Below are 24,832 nucleotides of genomic sequence, written 5' to 3'. Positions count from 1 at the left end.
GCTATGAAGTGCATTCTGGAATAATTTAAAATCCAATATTTTAAAATAAGACAACTCCTTAAAAGCTGTATCAGAATTTTGAGTGTTTTACACCTATCAATTATGATCAAGTGAGATTATTCAGTGCTTATTCATAGCCTCAATGGCACTTCTCGGTTTGTGTATGAAGGAAAACTGGAATATCAGTGTCAAAAGTAATTGGAGGAGGGAGTGAATGTAGCTCAAGCAGTTGAGTGCCTGCTTCCCATATGGGAAGTCCTGGGTTCAGTTTCTGGTGCCTCCTAAAAGCAAGGATAAACAACAAGCAAACAAAGGGAAAAAACCAGGAGCTGATGTGGCTCAGTGGCTGAGAGCCACATTCCCACATATGAGGTCCTGGGTTCAATCCCCAGCTGCGGTACCTCAAAAAAAAAAAAAAATCAGAGGGAATGTACTTAGACTTGCTTTTGTGAAAAGTGCTGCCAATGTTCGAATATGAAGGAGCATTTAGAGTCAGCTCAAAGTAGTTTCTCTTTTCAGGTTTTGGACGTCTTGTGCTCTCTCTGTGTTTGCCATGGAGTTGCAGTTCGTTCTAACCAGCATCTCATCTGTGACAATCTCCTACCAGGAAGAGATCTGTTACTGCAGACACGTCTTGTCAATCATGTCAGCAGGTAAATTCAGATCGACAGTGTCACCAGATATGGAGAATAACAAAAGATACCCCGTGTTCTATTCATTTTATTAGGATTTTTAACTTATTTTCCCAGTATATAGTAAGAATTTTTTTTCTGCCAGTAGATGGGTGAATAGTAACAATAGATGAATCAAGCAAAATGTTCATTTATCACCAACGAATGTGTAAGGCCTTTTATTCATATTCATATGTAAATAGATTATAATTGAAAATTTTTGGAAGCAGGTTGACAGTTATGAAGGGGTTGTAGTTGTAAATAATTACATTTTATACCCTCTTAGAGTTAACCAAAGACAATATCCTTCAATTCAAACTTTGAGGGGTCCACTATGTAGGGCAAAAGACATAATTAGAATATCCAAAGTATAATAAATTCCACAAATGACCACTAAATTATATCTTCAGTCAGACCTACCTTCAAAGTATCTAACATTTCATTGCATACTCTGTACCAGCGACTATACTAAGTACTTTACATGCACTATATACTGTTTGCATTTGTACTTTCCTAGGTAGTTCTCCTTTCCACATTTCATACATTAAAAACCCAGAACTGGAAATGGACCTGCTGTCTAACAACTCCAGAGACTGAGCTCTTAAAGCACCATTCCACACTCCCTCCTTTATAAAAAAAATAAAAAATTGCCTAGTTAAAATTTAATAGTGTAACTTTTGCATACTGCATCTAGCCGCAGTCCAGGAAATAGATGATATTTTATCCTATTTTAAACAAAAATTTAGGGTTCAGCCTACATTTATGTGTCGTTTAAAAAGCAAAACAGTACCCATTTAAGGCATCCTGCATGCTTCTTTTTTATGAGTGATATTTCATGAGGCCTTCACTAATCCCCAGGATTACCATAGGGGATAATTCTCTCCTAAAATACAGTTAAATACAACTTACTAAAGAGTCTTCTGTTCACAGTGATGCATAGGGAAATAACTAATAAGCTGATGAGTCACCTCAGTTCCTTCACTAACAAAATGACTTGTGCTTCAGCCTTATTCCATGTGTGAAACAAAGCTTGGCTTAGGAAAACTTCTGCATGTCCTGGATTAATAATAGCTATACCAACTCTACGGACCTGCTATACTGAGGGTCTCAGTTTGTGCCTTAAACCTGATTACAGTTATAAAATATGGTAATGAGTTAAGAAAAAAAAAATTAGACCTCACATGTCATTGTCAAGTAATCCAGAAAGGAAACACTGTTCACTGAATGTTAACTGCAGGGCTGGGATAGCACTGCTTTCTATCATAGGGGTTGTTTTAATGAGCTTCTAGTATTTTAAGGAAACGTGACATCTTAGGAAAGCAACAAGTGCTCAAAACAATGAGATATAAATTAAAATAATGAAAGGTTTATGCAGACTTTTCTCATGTGATATTTCTATCTCTTTAAAGCATGAGGCCCAATATTTTTTTGGGCGTCAGTGAAGGGTCGGCTCAGTATAAAAAATGGTACTATGAATTGATGGTGGACCACACAGAGCCATTTGTGACAGCGGAGGCCACTCACCTCAGAGTGGGCTGGGCTTCCACAGAAGGCTACTCTCCTTACCCTGGAGGGGGCGAAGAGTGGGGTGGAAACGGTGTTGGAGATGACCTCTTCTCCTACGGATTTGATGGACTTCACCTCTGGTCAGGTAAATGCTACCTGGTTTCATTCACATCATTCCAGAAGTGGCTCTTTTGCCCTTTTTGTACATTTGTGAAACTTAATGGTGCTGTTCATATTAGATGAAAAGCAAATATCACTAGGGGAAAAAGAAAACAATTAGAACTGTCATGTATTTCCAAAGGATAATACTGCTTAGGAATTCTGTATTTAAAAAGTGATATTCCAATTTATGAGTCAACCGGTAAAATCATGTGTCTCCTACACACCTTAACTGGTATGTGTGAAGCTTCACTTCCAATTTAAAAAGAACTAATAACAAACCCTGGCAAATAATTGGGAGAAACAGGCTAAGTTCACCTTTCTGCCATATAATGTATTGTGAGGAATCATTAATATAATGCGTCATAAATAACACTTTGTTTCAGAAGCATAGAACTGTTTAAAACTCCATGTGTAGAGAGTGAATGTAGCTCAGGTGGTGGAGCACCTGCTTCTCTGTACGAGATCCTAGGCTTGACCCCCGGTACCTCCTAAAAACAAAAAACAAACAAGCAAACTCTCATTGCATAGCTCAATGGTTGGGTGCCTGCCTCCCATGTACGAGGTCCTGGGTTCAATCCCTGGTACCACCGTAGGTAGGTAGGTAGGTAGATAAAATTTTTCCAGCTACTGACTATCAGTTGAGCTTGTAGTAAAACTGAGTACTATGAATTTTAAAAGTAGATTCTTTTCTCTGAAAATAATGAAGAGGAGTTTTGGGTTTTATGTTTTCCCACCCTACTCCAACCCCCATTTTGTTCTGCAGAAACTCTTCTGTAACATTAAAGATTTTGATCTTGATTATTTAGAGGTTTCTTAGCTATTAGAATTCTGCAGAAATGTATTTGTGTTAATAAAGTTGCATTTAGAATACAGTATAATCCTTATATGACCTTGACATTTTTTGTAAAGGGTTTAGTATATATAAATTACAGAAAGTTACCTCACTTTACTAAACAATGAATGTTTCTTCTTATGGTTTGTAGGCAATAAGTACTTACATATTAATTCGTTATAGGCCTAATAAATTAATTTTGAAAATAATTTTAAAAATTAAATTGAATTAAATCTAAGCCTTATGGTGTGAGTTTATAAACAAAGGATTTAATATAATTATGTTGAAAAATATTGCATTTTTTTTTCATTTTTTCAATGCCAGTAACTCAGTTGTCTTCAAGATTAAGCTGTAGCTTTGATAGTTCATCTAAACATTGGAGGACGTTACTGAGAGTTTTGCAGTAGTATGGACTGTCTCTTGGTCCAGTGTTCACTAAGAGTGTAGTCAGTTAGTGTCTGTCTTGTTACCATAGTAAATTTTTCCTACTGACCAACCAAAGGTAAGGAATGCTAACTTCAGAAAACGAATCAAGTGTAAAACAGGGCTGATGTCTATTTTACAATATATTTTAACTACCATCCTTCTGTAATTATCCCATTATAGAACTTTAAATTTTTTTAGTTCCTACTATTGCTTAGCACAAAATAGGTACTGGAATGAATGAAAAACATTCACTTGTTTTCCCAATACAGAACGAGGTTAGGGAGAAAACATTATCTGATAAGACAATATGGAATTGTATCCAAAAACCTTAGCCATTTCACCATTTTTGCTGCATTCCATTTCAAGCTATTTCTTTCTTTAAACAAATAGAAAGAATTCAATACCTAAGGAATAGAATTATGCTGTGTTCATTATGCCTTTCATTCCAAAGTATCTATTAAAATAGAACAATTACAAAAAAAAATTAGTGAATTTATGAGCATATCACTTGTTAAGTTTCCTGTAGGCTCATAGAAAGGATGGTAGGTTCTGGAATTTCAGGGGGAAAGCATCTGGACACTTCATTATCAAGAGAAAGTATTTGTCCTTTTTCAAAATGGCAGGAAGATTGGCACTCTGTCGTGCCTAAGTGACCCTGTGGTTGAAAGGTGTGTTCTCTCAAGCCACGTGGGGACTCTTAAGTGATTTGCTGATTTTAGGTTCTTAGTCAACAAAAATAATCTAATTTAATTGGAGTCTAAGTAAGATATTAAGTCAGAATCCATGGTGATTTAGGTAATCTTCCTGGGATTATTCTTGTATTCCTCTTCTTCTGAATGGTGAAAGTGGAATTTAAAGTATTAAATATTTGTGGTTTCTAAGAGATAGTACATTTCTTTACCACATTTTGCAACAGAGGATCATTCCTGATATCTAGGATTTACCTCATTGGCAAAAGTTTTGAGCCATACCTTCATTTATTCTCTCCATTGTGAAACTTTCTCAGTTTTGCTATGTTTTCCCTCTGTGAAAGAGAGTTTGGTTTTGGTACCATATCAGCCGGTATTTGTAAGAGGCAAAAGTATGAAAAATCTTATTGCTTTTAGGGGATTTAAATATGGAAGAAGAAGAATGTAAATACAGAACAGTTCAGGAGAAGATGGATACAGATTTCTAATCCAGACAAATAAGACTGCTGCTATCTTCCTTTATGGCTAATGGAGAGAATGGGAATGTAGTTTTCCTATGAACTGCATAAAGAGTTTATAGAAATGCAACCTGGAAATGCTGCTAAGTGGATTAGACAGTGTGAGTGCCATTCAGAATGTTAACCTTAGGCTGTTCACCAGGTGATCTTTTCTATGTTATTTCTTTTAGGCAATATAAAACAGTTTACTTTAGTTCAGATAATCATTAGTATTAGCATAAAATTAAGCTGAGCAATATATTTGGGCTGCGGTAAATATCTGTTTAACAACATTTTTAACAGCTAAAGGTCTTGATACAAATGAGAATAGACTTTATTTCTGAGCTGCAGTGTTTTTATATGATTTTTTTAAAGCTTCCTTTATTATATTCAGGGAATTCTAGAAAAGTCATTTATTTGATAGTGAATTGATCGCTTTCAGATTTGAATATTGGGTCAAATAAAGAGTGAACACATTTTTAAAAGTAGATATTCCCTTCTACTGGAATTTCAAAAGTCCTATTGGTAAAATCTTGGCATGCTGGAGATAAAAGAGGTCTTATAAAAAATGCAAAGCTTGTATCATGAAATTTATTTTTGTTTTTGCCCAGACTCTAAAGTGTTTTTATTTGTATATGCATGTGATTAGGAAAAACTTTTCTTCCAGTGTGCTATGAGAAACAGATTCCCATGAGACTAATTAGCAAAGGAGTTCTGATACAGTCAAGCATGGGCTCAGACTTCCTTGCCCTTGCTAGGGCAAGAAATGGCATTTATCAAATATCACTTTCGTGCCTCACATTTTATCTTGTTGTACTAAAGAAACCGGTCCAGATCTATGTGAAATAAATTTAATCGCTAAACAACAACAACAAAAATTGTTAATCTCTTGATAAACAATGCATAAGTGATCCTGTTTTCTGTTTTCATTATCTTTATATATTTTTATTTTGAGCTTATAGAACAAAGGGGAGCTAGTATTAGGAAAAAAGGGTTAACACTATGAAGTACTGGCTATGTTTGAGATTCTTTGCTACTTGTAAGCCACTAATTGAATTTTCATAAAAATTCTTTAAGCTGATGATATTTAGTGTCCTATCAAAGTTCAGAGAGGTTAAGTAATTTGCTGGTGGTTATACGATTAGTAGATTATAAGGTAGCTATTTGAGCTCAATGCTTTCTTCTAGAGAATTTCCTCTGATGTTACAGTATTACCTGCTCTAAGATTATTTCTGCATTAAATGCTACCCATATACATGATGGAATTTCTGCATATTTGATGGTCTATTTTAAATAAAGATAGTAGCATGTCTCCTAGGGAAAAAAACAACAGCATTTTTTAAACGAAGTTTTTAAACATAGGGCCTCAGTTAACATTCAAGATTTATTCCATTCTAGTGTTGTGCACTGGTCTTTCACTACCTATTCAAGTTTTTTACTTTGCCTCTGAAAATGGTACTCAAAGAAAAAAAAAATACATTACCTTCCTTAATGTTTTTTCCCCAATAGGTTGTATTGCCCGTACTGTAAGCTCACCAAACCAACATCTGTTGAGAACTGATGATGTCATCAGTTGCTGTTTAGATCTAAGTGCCCCAAGCATCTCATTCAGAATTAATGGACAACCTGTTCAAGGAATGTTTGAGAATTTCAACATTGATGGCCTCTTCTTCCCAGTTGTTAGTTTCTCTGCAGGAATAAAGTTAGTATTTCTTTGTTTTTTGGTCTGTCTCCCTTCTCCCTTCTCAAACGTTCACAGAAGACTGCACTGCCATCCCTCTGCTGCTCTAACCTTTGTTCTCATTTCTGGACATCTGTCCACAGGGTGCTTTGCCTGTTGCACGAAGGTAAGTTTCACCCAAGAAGCGACTCTCGGGAGATTGACTGCTTTGTCCACATATTCTGCCATTAGATGTAAGCAGCCTAATAACGATCTGAAACCAGTTTCTTGAGATATTTCAAGTGCATTTAAAAAACTTTAATAAAAGGGAGGAATAGGTTGTTTAAAAAACCACATTTTAAAAATCTATTTTCATTGATTTTCCTTTTCTTTTCACTATATTTCCCACCCCACTCTAACCCCCCTTTTTTTCTACAGAAACTAAATATTCTTGTTGATCACGTCGAAATGGCTTCTTCAATGCTACCTCTACCTGTTAGACTTCATAAATTACCTGTCTAAGATCAACTATGTCAAGATGAATATTTCTGCTTTCCTTTTTTGGTATTAGCCACAGGGACATGAAAATTAAAATTATGAGTCATTGGAATTGTACAAAGAGGATTTTCATAAATGGTGGTCTGTTGTAGTAAGGACCACTCTGTCATCCATAACTATATGGATATATAGATCTCCCTGCTGAGAGTGGCTCCAAACAGCTGTCAAACACTCATTTATTTGGGTTATTCTTTTTAATTATTACTATACTAACTTGAATAGTTCCTCATTTAAAAAACACTTTTCAATAAAGAAGGAACAGAATGATCATGAAATAGTAGTTATCCAAGTGCCAATAATCTTTTTTGGTGTGGTTACATAACTAATGTTTCTTTCTGTAAGCTTTTGGAATGTTTTGAAGATTTCATTTCTCCTTGCTCTCTTTTCTTGCTTTCTATTTTATTTTATTTATTTTATTTATTTTTTGGCCTGAAATTTGGATGCAAATCACTAAATAAATATTGCAAAGAAGATGAAAGTTCAAATTGATATTTGTAAGTGGAGAGCTTCAAGAAATTACTATCAATTATCTGTTTCAAAAAATATAATTGAGTGGAATACAGATTAAATTATTTAAATTGGGAAGTGGACTTGGCCCAATGGATAGAGTGTCCACGGTTCAAACCTTGGGCCTCCTTGACCCGTGTGGAGCTGGCCCATGCATAGTGCTGATGTGCTCAAGGAGTGCCCTGCCATGCAGGGGTGTCCCCCACGTAGGGGAGCCCCACGCGTAAGGAGCGTGCCCCGTAAGGAGAGCCATCCAGCGTGAAAGAACGTGCAGCCTGCCCAAGAATGGTGCTGCACACGCAGAGAGCTGACACAAGATAGAAGTTGTCACAGAAGAACACACAGTGAATGGACACAGACAGCAGACAACTGGGGGGTGGAGGGGAAGGGAGAGAAATAAATAAAAAATCTTTTAAAAATTATTTAAATTAAGTGATTATGATATATACATGATTTTAGGAAGAACTTTGGTGTTTTGAATAGGTAAGGGATAAGAAATATGGTCATCTTCTTTCTTTAGGAAATGAAAATACCATCTGACTGCCTTTTAAGAAATTTCATTAGGAAATTGGGCATTAAAAACTGATTGTTTTGGGGAGCAGATGTGGCTCACGTGGTTGAGTGCCTGCTTCCCACATGGGAGGTCTGGGCTCAGTTCCTGGTGCCTCCTGAAGAAAATGGAAACAGTGAGAAAAAACAAACTTAGGAACCAACTCGGGGGGCGCCAGTGTGTCTTAGTGGTTGAGCACTGGCTTCCCACATATGAGGTCATGGGTTCACTCCCCAGCCCATGGTACCCCCCCACACACACAGCACACACACACAAGTGGTAGCTTTTTCTTTTTTATCATACCTAGTGATTTTAAATTATCATACCTGTGATTTTAAACATAAAGATATTTAAATCACCCTGCTTTTTTCCTGGTGATTAGTTCGGCATCTTAGGACATCAAATGGCCAGCTCCTTCACATAGAAATATCATGCGGGATCTTTGGGTGATTTTTCCAGGGGTCTAAAGATTTTCTCTGATCCATTGACATAATTTTAGCAGGTCTGGTGTGATTCCTTCATATTTTACCTTTTATGATTAGAGCCTCTTAGACTCTAATGTCATGGCTTAATAAAGGTACTTAGGGGATGCACATACACAGACAAGTGGCTTCTAATAAAGTTAATTTTATATTAATAACTCCTTCCTTATATGTTGAGGATGAGATAGATTTTTTATATGCCAGAGATATAATTGACCCTGACGTGCATCATTTTTAGAGTGCGCTTTCTGCTTGGAGGGAGACACGGAGAATTTAAATTCCTTCCTCCGCCTGGGTATGCTCCTTGTTATGAAGCTGTTCTGCCAAAAGAAAAGCTGAAAGTGGAACACAGCCGAGAATACAAGCAAGAGCGAACTTATACCCGGGACCTCCTGGGCCCCACAGTTTCTCTGACACAAGCAGCCTTCACCCCGATTCCTGTGGATACCAGCCAGGTACCGTGACCAGCTGTAAGGGCAGCAGCTTGGGTTGTAGGCAACCTCATATGCAGTGACTTGCAAACGTTTGTGACTGTAACCCACTGGCTTGCATTTTACATTTTAACTGTATAACTGAAACAAGTTTCATACAATATTACTCACCTTTACCACACCCATTCACCTCTTTTCTATTCTTTTTCTTGTGTAGAGTTTGATTTCATGGGCTCTACAGTCCAGATGTCTGGGACCAAATACCTGGTTTGGGGCCGTGAACATGTTACCTTGTCAGTTGAGATGCCAAGTGTATGTTTGACACAGTTAATAGATGGCCCATTAGCACAATGCTTGGCAAATAGGTGTCCAAGAAATATCAGCCACATTTCTTGTTTTTATTTGTTGCTGTTTCCTAGATGCAAAGAGATCCCAAGGTTGCTAATGAATTAAATATTGCTTCGGTCTGGTATGAAGTTACTTCAGTGAGGTTGGGTAGATACTCCAAGTTTTATTAGTTTTGCTTTAATGGACTCATTTTGTTTAGTTTTATTAGTGTTTGAAGATCAAAGGCATTGTTTCTAAAGTGAGACATCAAATTAATACCAGGCCTCAAAAGCTTCAATTTAGCACCAGTTATTTAGCTGCTAGAGTCATGTTTGTTGTCTTTCTCTGCTAGCATTTTACCATTTTATATTAAGTGGTAAAGTAACCATGCAAGCATTGTTCAAGCCTAAAATTCAGTTTGTGTTGGCCATTGCTGCAGGGTGGCAGGATATGTATACTTCCACTGAAGGTTGCTAATCCACAGTATTGGGGGAATTGGGGTAGGCTGAAATGGTCCCCTGGATTATGCAATGGCAACACATTTAGGATGACTTGAGTCCTGGACAACCTCTACTGTTTCAGAGAGAATAAGCAGGGATACCCTCAACCCATGGGCTTCATGGGTATGCAACTGCTCTATTTCTTGGGATACTGGCATAGGATGACAATTAAGTATGTTATCAAGATGCAAACAACCAGCCCCTCACCTTGAAAACCATTTTTCATTCTTTATGAAAAAGTCACTAAACTTCCTCCTTTTAATGGGAGCATGTTTAATGGGGCCATTGCCTTGAGGCTTATATTTGGAAACCACCAAAAGTAATGGACCAGAGTTCAGGGCAACATTAATCACTGCAGTCAGTTATTTACAGGCTCAAAGAGCTGATGGATTAGCCTTCAGACACTGCTGTGCCTTCACTCCAGCCTCTGGATGCTGGCCAGGTTAGTTTAAGAGCTTTGAGGTGATTTCTCTGTTTAAATAATGCATGCTTTGGTGTAATTTTCTCACACCCGTTAAACTTCTTTCAGTTGTCCCCAACAGCACTCCACTTTCTGTCTTTCTAAGCTTTATTCATAAATTCATTTGGAAACCTAGGTTTTCAAAAAGAATGGTCCTAGAATCAGAATTTATCACTTAAAGAATGCCATAAAATGAATGGTTTAGAACAATAATCTGTTATTACATTTTATTAGTAGTACATTTTGTTTACTAGACAGTCCAATTCTTAGTGAGGACAACTGCCACTGCGTTTTATTGTATTTGCCTGTAATGCATGTTTTTTTTCCCCTTTCTTTTTTTAAATTTTAGATTGTATTGCCTCCTCACCTGGAGAGGATAAGAGAAAAACTGGCAGAGAATATCCATGAACTTTGGGTTATGAATAAAATTGAACTTGGCTGGCAGTATGGTCCGGTACATAATTTTGAAAATTTATTTTCAGATTCTATTAATGTATCTTTAAGAAAACATAACTTTTTCTCAGGTATCCTGCTTGGTGGTGGCATGAATCGATGGGATTGACTTTTTGCCCTACATATTAGTTTTTGGGCATTTTATTTTTCCTGGCTAGAATGGCCTTATTGGTGGAATCACTGAAGGATTGCTTAGTTGCCTGGATAATTGAAAAGTTATCAATCCTTGGACTGATAATTATATTTTCAAATCGAGTTTTAAACATATGCAGACAATAGGAATTGATTTCAAGCTACTCTAAAAAAATAAAAAATATCTCATCGAAAGTGAAAGGGAAAACTGAAAATGGAAAGAAAGAAGTCAATTTGCTTTTCTCTTTCTGGGTATTTCCCTTCTAGTCCCAATTGTGTGCAGCACTGTCCAGGTCCTGTGACCACACATTCATAGTTGGTTTCACAACTGTAAGATGAACTGAGGAGTAATGATTACACATGTTTTCAAATGCTTCTTTGTTAAATACCGTAGTATATGGTTTGGCACATGAATTTAGATTTTTAGAAAAACTTCTTTTGTAATTCCAGTGTTTCATATATCTATTTTTAACAGAACCATGGTAATATTCATTTTTATAACATTTTTCCAAGTATTCCAAAACCTATAGTACTTCCTTGTACTTGAGAGAATATAGACATCAGTGTATTCACTCAAAGCAATAGTTTATTGCATCTGAATGTGGAACATTTATTATCAGTGTTAGTAGTAATGGCATCTTATACTCTGTACTACTCAAAGGTGCTTGTATGTTTATGTAGTGCTGTGCAGTTTTACACTTTCACAGCAGATTATGAGGTTGAGTTTTCCTCACGGCACGTTGAGATAGGTGCTATTTCAGTTTTACTGGTGATGACATAACTGAGAATTCTCATGGGTTGTTAAATACCTTGGCAGGAGCCATTGCTGGAGAAGAGCAGAGCTGGGGCTGGAACCCAAGTTTCGTAACTTCTCGACCGACACTATATCCTCTCGAGGCTTGGTCGGGAAACAGGATCATTTCATTAACTAAATAATTGTTAGACATCTGTCTAATCCAGCAAATACTTAATAGAACCTAGTTTTTTGCTATATCTATTGATTTTTTTAAAAAATTCATTCTTTTTTTTCTGTTTTTTTTTTTGTCTTTTTTTAACATTACATTAAAAAAATGTGAGGTCCCCATATACCCCCAACCCCCCTCATCCCACTCCTCCCCCTATAACAACAATCTCCTCCATCATCATGAGACATTCATTGCATTTGGTGAATACATCTCTGAGCACCGCTGCACCTCATGGTCAATGGTCCACATCATAGCCCACACTCTCCCACAGTCCACCCAGGGGGCCATGGGAGGACATACGATGTCCAGTACCTGTCCCCGCAGCACTACCCAGGACAACTCTAAGTCCCGAAAACGCCCCACATCTCATCTCTTCCTCCCACTCCCTACCCCCAGCAGCCACCATGGCCACTTTCTCCACACCAATGCCACATTTTCTTTGATTACTAATCACAATAGTTCATGAATAGAATATCAGTAAGTCCACTCTAATCCATATTCTATTCCTCCATCCTGTAGACCTTAGAATAGTTATGTCCACTCCACATCTATATCAAGAGGGGGCTTAGATTTCACATAGATGCTGGATGCAATTCTCCTGCTTTCAGTTGTAGGCACTCTTGGCTCCCTGGTGTGGTGGTTCTTAACAATTAAGGAACTATATGAATGCTAAGTAAAAGATTTAACCATTAATTAAAGTTAGTAAGAGGAGAGATGTTTTAAATGTATATATAGTTAATGGCCAGATGAATTATAGACAGAATTCACCAGGTCTTTCAAGATGAGGGAAAGATTATTACTATAGACTTAAGAAGGTTTAAAAAAGATTTCATATTCAAAGCACATACACACACTCACATAAACCATATAGCAACTATTTCTTGGCCTTATGCTCAGCAAAGAGCTCCCTTGTCAAGTTCATAAGATCACCCAAGTGATTATATTTTGTAATGAAGTCTTAGTTATATTTAAAACAATATATACTTCTCCAGTTAAGTTCATTTCAGTTCAATATCATGCATCATATCCCTGCTACATTCCAAGTACTCTTTAAGTTTCCAGTGTCTCAGATTTTTTCTTCCCACAGTAACCCAAGTTATTCTTTATCTGGTCTGAGGCTTATAAAAGCAGCGTTGAGCTTTATGGGCCTCAAGGGGAGAAACTAAACTTGGCTGCTGCTGTAGTATAAGCACCTAGAAACTTTCCTGGTGTAGGGCATATGTCAATAAATATTTGCTGATGAAGAGAATTGTTTTCTCAGGGCCCCATATGGGCAAGGACAGCTCCAGGCACTGTGTCAGAAGACCAGCAACTTGGGAGAGTCTAAAACTGACAGGGGAGGCGATTTCACATCATTACATTTAAAATATGATTTTGCTTCATGCTTCTTTTCCTAGCTCTTCTGTAAAACTCCTCTTCTTCAGATAGTTATGATCCCCGACTTAATGATTTCTTAATCTAGACTAATGTACATGCCAGTTATTAGGGTAAATCCATAAATTCTCTAAAATTTTCTGTAGCGGTTTGGAAGATTGAGATGTATTTTTCTTTGGAGTCATTTAAACTAAGCTGTCAAGCATGTTGAATAAGATTTTTTGGCAAGGAAGTTATATAGTTTCTTTTGAAAAATTTTGGAAAATACCAGGAATTCTATTCTATAGAATGACGTCAGCCAAACCTATTTAGTCACTGATGTGTCCCTTTGACACTTCCATACACCTGCTACTTGCCAGGCTTTCTACTGGTCCTGGGGTCCCAGAGTTGAAGATGCCTTGCCTTTGAGGTACTGTGCTTGCCTTTTAGGAATCCCCAGTTTAGTTGTGGGAAAGACATGCAAACAGTTACAAGCTGAGCCCTGAACTGGAGGGTCTAATAGCATGCAGAAGGAATAGTTAGGTCTTTCCTGGGAAATCAAGGAAGGCTTCTCAGGAGGTGATATTTCATCTAAACCTGAAGAACAAGAATGAGTTGGCTAGCAGTCAGGGAGAAGCAGAGGATCTAGGCCAAGGAGCTGAAGTGTGTGGAGGTGGAAGGAGCAAGGCATTCACTAGTTCAGTCTTGCCAGAGAATGAAAAACGAGGTGCTGGTGAGGCAGAGGAAGCACATGGCAGGCAGCCTGGAAGCGTATGCCAGAGGGCAGAACCTGACTTTGATCTGTGAGGTGGTGCGGACCGTTGAAGGACATTCAGGAGGAGGGTGGCAGAAGACTCGGGAGAGGGCCAGGAGCCGCAGTGAAAGGTGATAAGTTCCACAGCAGTGCGCCTGGAAGTAGGGTGCAGAGGTGTGCTGGGCTCAAGGGCATGATAGGGGTCAGAGGAAAGGGGATCTGGTTAGATGGCTGAGTGTAGCTTGGACACCTGAGAGGATGGTGCTATCAGTTATTCTCTGGTGTGGGGAAAAAAGGGGAAGCAGAGGTTACAGAAATGGGGAGTAGATTGTCTCAGAACTCAGAGACACTGGCTTTGATGTTTCCATATTTGCTTAGTTTTATGTGGCATTTATAGAAGCTAGTAATTATCCCCAGGCAACATCTGCTTGTCACCTAGGAGCTACTGTGGCAGTCATGCCTATGTAACTGAGGCCTCCAAGAAGATACAAAGCCTAATCTCTAATGGAAGGAGATGGGACATCGTTCTCATTCATTCATTCTTAAAATCTGAACTTCGTTTCATCCGATAGCTACTATGGACTTTGAAGAATTAACGGGAAGCTATGTATTATGCTAACCAGTCTGATGAAAGTGGTGGGTGATTTGAGAGCCGGAGGTAACTGACAGTGTTTCAGGAACAGCTGCACCCACCTGATTCAGCTGATAGCAGCCAGTCAGCTCTAAACACATAAAAATACTGTACATTCAAACTAAGCCGTTATCACACCCTTCTTACACACAATTCATGTCAGGTCACAAAGTATTTATTGCCTGCCCGTACTGTGCCAAGTGTTACTCAGAGACCAAAGTGCCCGCTCTTGGTTTCTGTTCTAGTGTGGAGAGATGGCCGGTATCTTAATCAGTCAGGTGCTCGTCTGTCAGAGGGTGGTAGGTGTTATGGACGAATGAAAAGGGGTAGTAGGGTAGGTGCGCATGCTAGGAAGTTTGGCAGAGTAAGCCTCACCAAGAATGGGAGGTGTAAGCAAATGCCGGATGGAACCGAGCAAGTGGGCTGGCTGGGTATCTGGGTGGGAATCGCCTGGCACAGGCCCTGTGAACTGTGCCAAGTGGAGAATGAGGGAGAGCCGTCACCGTCGGTAGTGTTTGTTAATGGCGGCTGTTACATGCCCATTTCTTGTACTGTTGCAGGTTAGAGATGACAATAAGAGACAACACCCATGTCTGGTGGAGTTCTCCAAGCTACCTGAACAGGAGCGCAATTATAATTTACAGATGTCTCTTGAGACCCTGAAGTGAGTTTAATCCCTTCCCCCCATCTGCCTTATCTGAAGGAAACAAGGTATAGATGTTATTTTAATTCCAGTTAGCACTTTTCATAATCTATAAATGGATCCTATTACTGTTTGTCTGGAATTAGACCTTGATCCTATTATTTTCTGTCTTTAAGCTTTACGTCAGTATTTCCAAAAGCGTATTCTATGATGTAAATGTGTAAATGGGTACTGCTCAGTAGGAGGCTTCTGTGATCTTACAGAGGGACCCTGGGTGTGAGCCCAGGGCTACCATCTGGGGCCAGTGCAGATTGTTTACAACTGGTCTGTGGCAAAAAAATAAAGCTGGTAAGAATAAGTGTAGAGAAACTTTTATACTAATTTGAGAGATCAATTATCTATCTATTGAATATAACTAATTTTTAAAAGAAATTTTAAAACTTGAATCTTTTATGTCTTCATTTTGAAATGTGGGCACTGAGTGAGGTTAGTCTCTGCTACTAACTTAGAAGGAAAAGGAGTATATACAAATCAATTGTGAATCTATTAGAAATAAAAAATGACAAGGGTTGCCTATAATAAAGAATGCATAATATGTGCATGTGACCCGTTTACCTTATTTCCAGCATTTCCTGTCCTTTTTTGTGCTCATGATGTAAAACTCACCAATTTAACTTGGTAATTCAGGGCAGCTCATTATTTCTCCATCTTTACAGCAAAATGTCTTTTTTGAAAGGTCATGGTCTAACATAATTTAGTTAAATTTGCAATAAATTCTCTATAATTTTAGGAATTGACAGCTAAGCCAGCTAGTGCAAATAGTAAATCCTGGGAAGCACTAGAGTGTAGCAATCTACATTTGCATTTATTTGTTGAGCCTTTCCTGCATATAATCTCATCTCTAACAGCTCCTGGTTTGATTACGCATCAGGCTGCATGTACCATGGAGCTGTTCCCTGTGGTGAAGGCTAATGATTCTTTTCATGAGCTAGACCTTAACATTTCTTTGTTGATGTTGAAAGGTCATCAGCATCAACATCAGTGGTGCTTGTAGCAGTTTTATGATGAGCTGGCTTTGCCTATTTCTTTCAAATTCAAATTAGGGGGAAAAAGCCCTTATCCAAAATTCACACTATGTCCAATTCCAGTAGGTCAGAGAAAGCACAGTACTTACTTTCTGTATTTCCTTTATTCACTTACTTAGTTGACAGAAACCAGAACATAGTAGGTAATGAGCCCATATCCTGGAGTTGGCTGTCCTGGGTCCAATTATTTGGAATCTTGCTGGAGTAAGATAACTTATCTGAGCCTTAGATTTTCTTCTCATCAGTAAAATGTAGATTACAATGTATTTACTTTGTGGAATAGTTGAGGGAACTAAAGAGATAATGGATAAAACCTTAAGTACCATATATCTGACCAAAAAAAAAAAACTCTAAAAGATAACTTTTTTTGTTATAAAATATCAGTAGAGAAGTTAATAACTTTATTTAAATCCTGTGTGTCTCAAATAACAAGCAAGGAATCATTCCAGAATATCCTTATTTTGGGTTTGGGGTTGATTCAATGTGAATATGACATTCTGATATTCTTTCTCTGATTTTCTGTCATGTGAATTGTTGACAAAGACAGCTTACTTTAAACTTGAACTGTCATCTCTGTATTGTACAGTACAGCGAAGTTCTGACACCCTCGTCCAGAACAGCGTGTTCCAGCATGCCTGTCAGCTGTTCCCCCAGTTTACCAATACTAATGAACTTTCAGTTTCTGGCTTAGTTCTCAGTACTTATTTTCCAAATGCCAGCTCTTCATTTCAGAATAAATGACTCATGTTTTGGAAAATAACATTGGATGATTTTTAATCAATGTGTAGTATGCTTTCATGTAATCTTTCTTTGAAAGTTAACAAAAATGTAAGTACAATACAACAGAACATTTGTTCTAGTCCAGTATTTTGTCCTTCAGATTTATTTAAGATAATGCAATATGCTCCTGTACATACCTCTGTATGGAGGAGGAGTGGGGGGCAGGGACACGGGAGAGTTAGAAGAGCAATATGGAAGGAAGAGAGAAAACCAGCAGAGGGAAGGCATCATTTGGGCTAAAGGAGCAGGCTTCCTCCTACCTCTATACCCTCTTCCTTTTAGCCTTTCTTGCTCGCAGTCCCCTTCCCAGGCTCTCAACATTGTGATTCTTCATGCACACTCCAGCACCCTTTCTTTCTTTTCACTGTGCACATTCTTTGGAGGTATCCTCACCACACCCTGACTTAAGTACCACCAGTTCTCCAAATGCACACCTCTACCCAGACCTGTCCTCTGAGCCACAGAATTGTGTATTCCATACTTGACGTCACTCCTCGATGTATCAGAAGCATCTTGAACTTACAGCCTTACTTCTGCTGCTCCTCCCCAATGAACGGTGCCCCCATTCATCCTTCTGCTCAGGCCAGAAACCTGGGAGTCATCCCTGACACTCCCTTTTGTGTATCCCTCCCTTTAGCTCATCACCAGGGCCTCCCAAGCATTTCTCGAATCTATGCCCTTTTCCATTTCCACAGCAGTCACCCTAGTCCCAGCCACCTCGATCTGTCACCTTGACTGCCACAACAGTGTCCTACCTGCTCCTTCTAGTTGTCCTCTAGCTTTCTCTCTTTTAGCTCATTCTGCACCCAGCAGCCCCCTCTCCACCAAACATAAATTTCTCAAAACCAGTCAATGGCTTCCCTTTACACGTAAGTAGAATCCAAAACCCTCAGATCTGGATGCTCTGACACCTCCTTCTGTCTCGGTGTATCTTGAATCACATTTCCTCTTGTTAACTCTGTTCCAGCTCCCTCGTCTTTTAGGCAACAGCTTTTGTTAAGCTTTTTACTGTCTCACATATATAGTTTTCTTTGCCTGGAAAGTTCTTTCTGTCACCTTTTGACTACTTCCTACACAGACCTCAGATCTCTGCTTAACAGTCTGTCTCTGGAAAAGTTTCCCCATTACTTCCTTTCCCCCTCTTATAATATTTTATTAAGTTCTTATAACTCTCACCACAATTTGTAATACTGCTTTCACAGTTAATTTAATATTTGCCATTCATGTTCAGTGGTAAACCCCATGTAGTCAGTGACCAAGATTTTTAAATATTTACTACCATATTCCTCATCCCAGCAACCAGGTGTCCAGCACATATCATTTGCTCCAGTGCTGCCTTGCTGGGATGTTTTTAATGGACCTCAAATGCAGTGATTTCCACCCCCCTCTAATCCTATAGCACAAACCAATTATATAGGAGTCATTCTTGACATTTTCTCTTTAACAGAGACTGTAAAGCTCAGTTTCTATAAGGTTTTTTTGTGGTTGTTGTTGATATTGGTTTTTTTTATAAAGCCTGTCCCACGCACCCTTTATTTATAATAATAAAGTCCTTTCACAAATCATTATTTCGGTTCATCAGCTGTGAGGGAGACAGGGCAGGGAAGGCTGCCTGATTTGCTAGGCTGGATTCACGATCGAGTCTTCTCGTCCAGAAGGCATAGAGTGGCGCACGCCTCAAGGCAAGCTAGGGCACCTGCGGCCTCTCTCAGCTCTTCCCCGTGGGCTTCCTTCTGCCTGGCCCCATGCTGGGTTCTAACCCAACAATTGCCCCCATCTGTCAAAATTAGCCACCTTTTTGCGCGCCAGTCTGCCCTGGTTCCACCTTCCAATTTAAGGCGATCGTCTGATTGGCCTTTGATTTTGTCAATCCACGCAGAGCTGCGCGCACTCCCCACGCTGAGTGGCCTCCGCCCCTTCGCCCCGCCCCCAGACTCTCACTTTCACCGGTTTGGGCAAAATGGTGGCGCTGCAGGTAATGATGACTGACCTTGATGGTACTAGACTCCGACCTGAGGCGCCCCACGAGGCCCCGTCCTCGCGACCTTTCCGCGAGCTTGGCCTGCTCCCGAGAGCTCCCTATCAGAAGGTGGCCAAGGCCACCCAGATAGCCGCCCAGATGCCATCGCTCAGCTCCTCCCCTGACCCTGCGGTGGACCCCTCGCAATCAAGGTTTTTACATATCAAGTGCTTATCTACGGGATGCCTCAAATTCCCTTTGTGGTTCTGTGCCAGTCTGTTTACTCTCATTATCTGCAAATATGAAGTTGAAGTATAAGAAGGTCATATTAACCAATTCTTGCTGCTTAATCTATTAGTCAATATTTATTGAATGCATATGCAAGATACCGTGGAAGGAACAAGTGTAAGACTAACACACCCTCAGCTAGTTTTTTTTTTCTTTCATAATTGAGATTTTATTGGTTGTTTTGAAGATCACAGACATTATGAACAATTTGTACACAATTCTTAATGTACGTACCAAAAACCTAAAAAGCCATGTAGCTGTTTTTCTCAAGTTATTCCAATGACTTTCCAGCTTAAAATTTGGAGGCAAGTTTTCCTTAAGAGGATTTCAAGTACCAATATCTTCAAATGTTGATAAACTATTATATCTTTAAGTTCCACTAATTCACAATTTAATACCAGGCATACATTTCTAATAGTGCACAGCACATAACAAAGTTACTAGAAAAACTGGATGACCACAACCGAGGATGTTACAGAGTTCTGAGAGGGAGAGCCAAGATCAGGGAGTGGTTGTAAGAAACATGCCTACTAAAAAACATGGGTCTAGGAGTAATTAAAATGTTCAACACATATTAAATGCATGACTGTGATTCCAAGTCACCATTTTAGTATGTGTTGTATTATAGGGTATAAAAACCGTCAGGCCCAGTGGAATGTTGACACCCAAGACAGTCAAAGCAGCCGATAATTCAATATCCCACCTATTTTCTGGTTGTATCAAAAAATAAACAACCAGCAAATGATTTCCCCTCTTAAAAAAAAAAGCATTTGCATTAAAAAAAATGGGACAGGGTTGGATTCTAATTGCCTTCCTAAAAATGTTTCTTCTAGATCTACTAAAAAACTTGCATTTACAAAATAGCTGATAAAAATATTCCCCTGGATGTATAAGAAGGGAGAAACAGGGACCCCTGATAAGACGTGGTATATGGTATTAACCAGACTTGGCTTCTTTCTCTCCTGCTTTATCAGAGGCTGGACTCTCCCATTTTTAGTTTCTCCATTTTCTGCAGGTAAATCTTAGTTTCTTGGTTAGCCACTTCAGCTTATTTTCCCTTTGCTCCCCTTTTTCTTTTTGGTTGCACTTTTTTGTCTGAAGGTTTATCCTATCCCACTGCCTTTTATGACTTCGCTTCCACTTTCACTGGAGCAGGTTTAGTGAATAGCATCGCTGACCTCCTCCTGCGCTTCTCCTTCCCTGCCGCTTCAGCCTGATCTTTCTCTTGGGCATCTTGGTGGTGCTACAGGACGCCGAGCACCAAGAGCCTTCTGGAAGCCAGGCTGCTGGCCACTACTGTTCCTCCCGCTGTCCGTTCAACTAGTCTTTTATGCTTCTCTAATTCTGTCATTCTTCACTACATTTCAGAACAGCTAATCTGTTTACAGCATGGTTTGTGGTTTGATCCTTCACTTTCACTGCCCCTAAGGCAGACTTTTTTAAACAAGTAGGCAAAACAGCATTAAATCATCAAATATGATGGTCTTAATAACCATCAGCCAGAGACCAAAGAATTTTTATTCAAAGAACTTGGTGTGACTTACAGAATTCCAAATGGTATTAAAATTATCTGTTGCTCATTTTCAACATTACCTCCTTGGGTTAGGCATAGGATCCTTAGATATAACACCAAATATGTGATACATAAAATTTTAAAAATTAATAAACTGGATTTCATGAAAAGTAAAACTTTTTACTTCAAAAGAAACCATTAAGAACATGAAAAAAATGAAAAGAGCTGGTTTCCAGTCACCCAAGATGGTGGTATGAGATGCTCCAAGGTGCTGTTCCCCACAGGATGTTTGATCTACTAGCAAAAACTGGCAGAGCCATCTTCCTGAGAAACTCTGGAACGCAGTTAAAGGGTTGCAGTAACTGGGCAAGTGTCAAATCAAGAATACACAGCTTTAAAAGTGGTAGGTAGGGGAAGCTTCTGGCAGCCTTCCAGCCCCTTTGCCCAAACTGTTCCCAGGGCAGTGTGGAGTCAGCCTGCACTCCCATTTTGGGGCCCTGGCCCTGTTCTTGCAGAAGCAGAACAGACCCTTTTGTGCATACTGAGGTATCTGTATGTAAGTGCCACCCAATCAGAGGACAGCCTGGAAGACTTACTAGGAAACTTATCTCTGGCTCCCCCTCCCAGAACATGCCTTGCATACAGAGTCAGATTGCATATAGCTCAAACAGTGTAAGAAACAATTTAAAGCAGCCTATGACAGAATTGCCTGCTTTAAGTCATGTAATAGAGCACCTTTGAGGGTAAGAAAGTCAGTTTCATAGGGAATAGAAGAGGCACTTGAATTCCTGTAAATGGGAATTCCTAAGGCCATGAGCAAACACAAGCCCAGGAAAAGACACATGCTTAGAAAAGACAGAGAGGATGCTGCACTTCACATTCACCTCAGGCTGGTCTTCTTGATAGGATGGTTCAATGCTGAAGAAGAGTACCAGCTAATGCACACCTATTTGCAAGGTGAAAGGTACTTTTTGGATGGGTTTCTTTGTCTATATATCCTGGACTCAAGGAAATCTCTCTTGTATCACTAGCTGGATACAAACATAACAGAAAAGACAGCTCAAAGACTAAATCCCAGGTTCAACAATTTAAAATACTAAAATGTACAGCTTTGAACAAAAGATGATAAGACTAATACGAAACAGGAAATGATGGTCCTTCCAAAGGAAGAGGATAAAAAAACCAGAAACTATCAAAGACTTTGGACATACCAGAAAAATACTTTGAAAACAAGTCCCCAGTATACTCAAGGAGATAGAGGAAAACAAAGAAAAAGAACTAAAGGTTATCAGGAAAACAATTAATGAATGATTTTAGAATCTCATTAAATACAGAGAAACAAGCAGAAATACTGGTAGTTGAGGAGAGGACCACAATAACTGAAATGATAAGAGGGTTTTAACAGCAGATTGGAGTTGGCAGAAGAAAGGATTTGTAAACTTAAGACAGGACAAATGAAATGATTCAGGCTGAGGAACAGAAAAGAAAAGGAATGAAAAAAAAAAAACAGAACTGAAAAGACCTGTGGGACCCCATCAAGCCTGCCAATGTACATACTGTGGGAGTTGTAGAAGGAGAGGGAAGAAAGACAGGTACTGATGGAATATTCAAAGAAATAAAGGCAGAAAGTTTTCCAATTTAATAAAAAGACATGAACATGCACATTCACGATGCCCAACCAATCCCAATGGAGTAAAGTCAAAGAGAAACAGGCCAAAATACATATTAGTCAAACTGTCAAATGTCAGGGACAAGGAGAGAGTCCATAAAGCTGCAAGATTAAAGCAATGTGTTATGTACAAGTGAGTCCCAATAAAATTGAGTGCCTGTTTCTCATCAGAAGCCATGAAGGCACAAAAGCAGTGAGAAGAAAAATTTAAAGCGCTGGAAGAAAGCAATTTGCCAACTATGCATTTTGTATCTAGTGAAACTGTCTTTCAAAAATGAGGGAGAAATAAAATAAAAGTGAATAAATAAAAGAGTAAGAGATTAAGATATTCCCAGATAAACAAAACCTAAGGGAATTTGCTACCATAGATCTACTCTACAAAGCAGTGCTAAAGGGAGTTCTTCAGACTAAAAGGAAAGGATGCTAGACTGTTGATCAAAGCAGCATAACGAATAAAAACCTCTGGTAAAGGTAATTATAAATGCCAGTACTATTGTATTTTATGATATGCAACTCCACATTATACTTCTTACAGATTCTAAAATGCAAATGCAAAAGAAGTAAGGATAAATCTATGGTTTGTAACAAATAGAACAAAAAAGTGGGCAGCAGAGAGGTATAGGGATCATATTTATGTGTGCTATTGAAGTTAAGCTGGTATCAAATCAGACATGACTGCTATATATTTAGGATATTTAACTTTAGCCCCATGGTAACCACAAAAAGAAATATGAAAAATATACATGGAAAGAAATAAGAAAGGACTAAAAATGATACAATACAAAAAATCAATTGTGAAAGTAGGCATTAACAGAAGAATTACAAAGATCATGTAGCAAATAGCAGAAGAAAGTCCTGCATTATCAGTAGTTATTTTAAATGTAAAGGGTTTAATCTCTCCAGATATTGGCAGAAAGGATTAAAAAAAGCAGTACCCAGTATATGCTATTTACAATACACTCACCTGAAGTTCAAAGACAAATAGGCTGAAAGTGAAAGGATATGGGAAAATAAGCCACACAAATGGAAAACTAGAACTGGGCTAGATATGCTAGCATCACATAAAATAGACTAAGTCAAAAACAGTTTAGAAGGAGAAAGGTCATTGATAAAGTGTCATTTTAGTAGGAAGACCGCAATTTTAAACATCTATACACCTGTGGCAGTTGGGTATTTATGAATTCCAAAAATAGATATTGGATTATGTTTGTAAACTGATCTTTTCTTCTGGGCATATTAGATTGTATTAAATTAAGAGGTTTCACTTTTATTGATTAAATTATGATTAGGGCTTTGATTTGGGATATTGAGTCCTAAATAGTAGGTAGGGACTCACAGAGAAAATGACATGACAGAGAAGAGAGTTTTTTAGTTTTTGATGCTTGAGTTCCCGGAAGTAAATAAATGGAGAAGGAGAACACAGAGAAGAAGAATACAGAGGAAGAAAGAGAGCTCAGCAGACAGGATCCTGCAGCCCTGAGAAGAGAGATGAGCCTGATAGTTTACGGCTGACCTTGTGAAGAGAGCAGAGCAGCAGAGCAGCTGAGCCTAGAAAGAAATGAGTCCTGGGAGGAGAGATGAGCCCTATGCCAGCTTACAGCTGAGATCAGAAGAAGCTGGGACCATGGAGCCTTTAGAGAAAAGAGGAAGGCTGAACCCTTGAGGGCATTTCCTGCCATCTTATGTTAACACGCGGCAACAGACTTTGGGTGAGAAAGTATCTCTTAAGTAACCTTGAGTTGCACTATTTAGGGCCTTGCAACTATAAGCTTGTAGCCCAAATAAATACCCTTTATAAAAGCCAACAGACTTCTGGTACTTTGTATCAGCACCTCTTGGACTGACTACTATAGCACCCAGTGGCAGAGCTCCAGAACATAGCATGCATATAGTGACAGATTTGAAGAGAGAGATAGATGGTTCTACATTGATAGTAGGTGACTAATATACCACTTTCAATACGGATGGAAAATCTAGTCAAAAGATGAAAAGGAAAACAGAAGACTAGAATGATACTATATGTCTATTAGACAAACATATATGTAGAACACATCACCCAACAGCACCAGAATACACATTTTTTCAGTGTACATGGATCATGCTCTAGTATTGACCATGTTAGATCAAACAAGTTTCAATAAATTAAAAAATATTTAAGTCTTACTATTATTCTCTGACCACAATGGAATGAATCAAGATATGAATAACAGAGAAAGAACTGGAATGTAGGGAAATGTATGGAAATTAAACAACACACTCTTACACAACAAATGGATTAAAGGAAAAATCACACAGGAAATTAGCAAATATATCAAGTCAAATGAAAATTGAAATATGACATTCCAGAA

The 24,832-nt window shown here is 38.6% G+C and overlaps 1 protein-coding gene across 1 annotated transcript in view; it reads left to right on the top strand.

Moving 5' to 3' along the window:
- The window catches only part of RYR2 (ryanodine receptor 2), a 735,760-nt gene that overhangs the window by 413,979 nt on the left and 296,949 nt on the right, over positions 1 to 24,832 (top strand). The window contains exons 17-22 of the mRNA XM_071207362.1: positions 520 to 653; positions 2,081 to 2,322; positions 6,293 to 6,485; positions 8,779 to 8,995; positions 10,608 to 10,712; positions 15,107 to 15,210. Coding sequence (XP_071063463.1) covers positions 520 to 653; positions 2,081 to 2,322; positions 6,293 to 6,485; positions 8,779 to 8,995; positions 10,608 to 10,712; positions 15,107 to 15,210 — 995 coding nt within the window. The remainder of the gene's footprint in view (positions 1 to 519; positions 654 to 2,080; positions 2,323 to 6,292; positions 6,486 to 8,778; positions 8,996 to 10,607; positions 10,713 to 15,106; positions 15,211 to 24,832) is intronic.

This window comes from Dasypus novemcinctus, chromosome 13 (assembly GCF_030445035.2).
Source record: "Dasypus novemcinctus isolate mDasNov1 chromosome 13, mDasNov1.1.hap2, whole genome shotgun sequence".
NCBI lineage: Eukaryota > Metazoa > Chordata > Mammalia > Cingulata > Dasypodidae > Dasypus > Dasypus novemcinctus.
The sequence above is the reverse complement of the archived record's forward strand: the minus strand, read 5'-3'. Positions and strand labels throughout refer to the sequence as shown.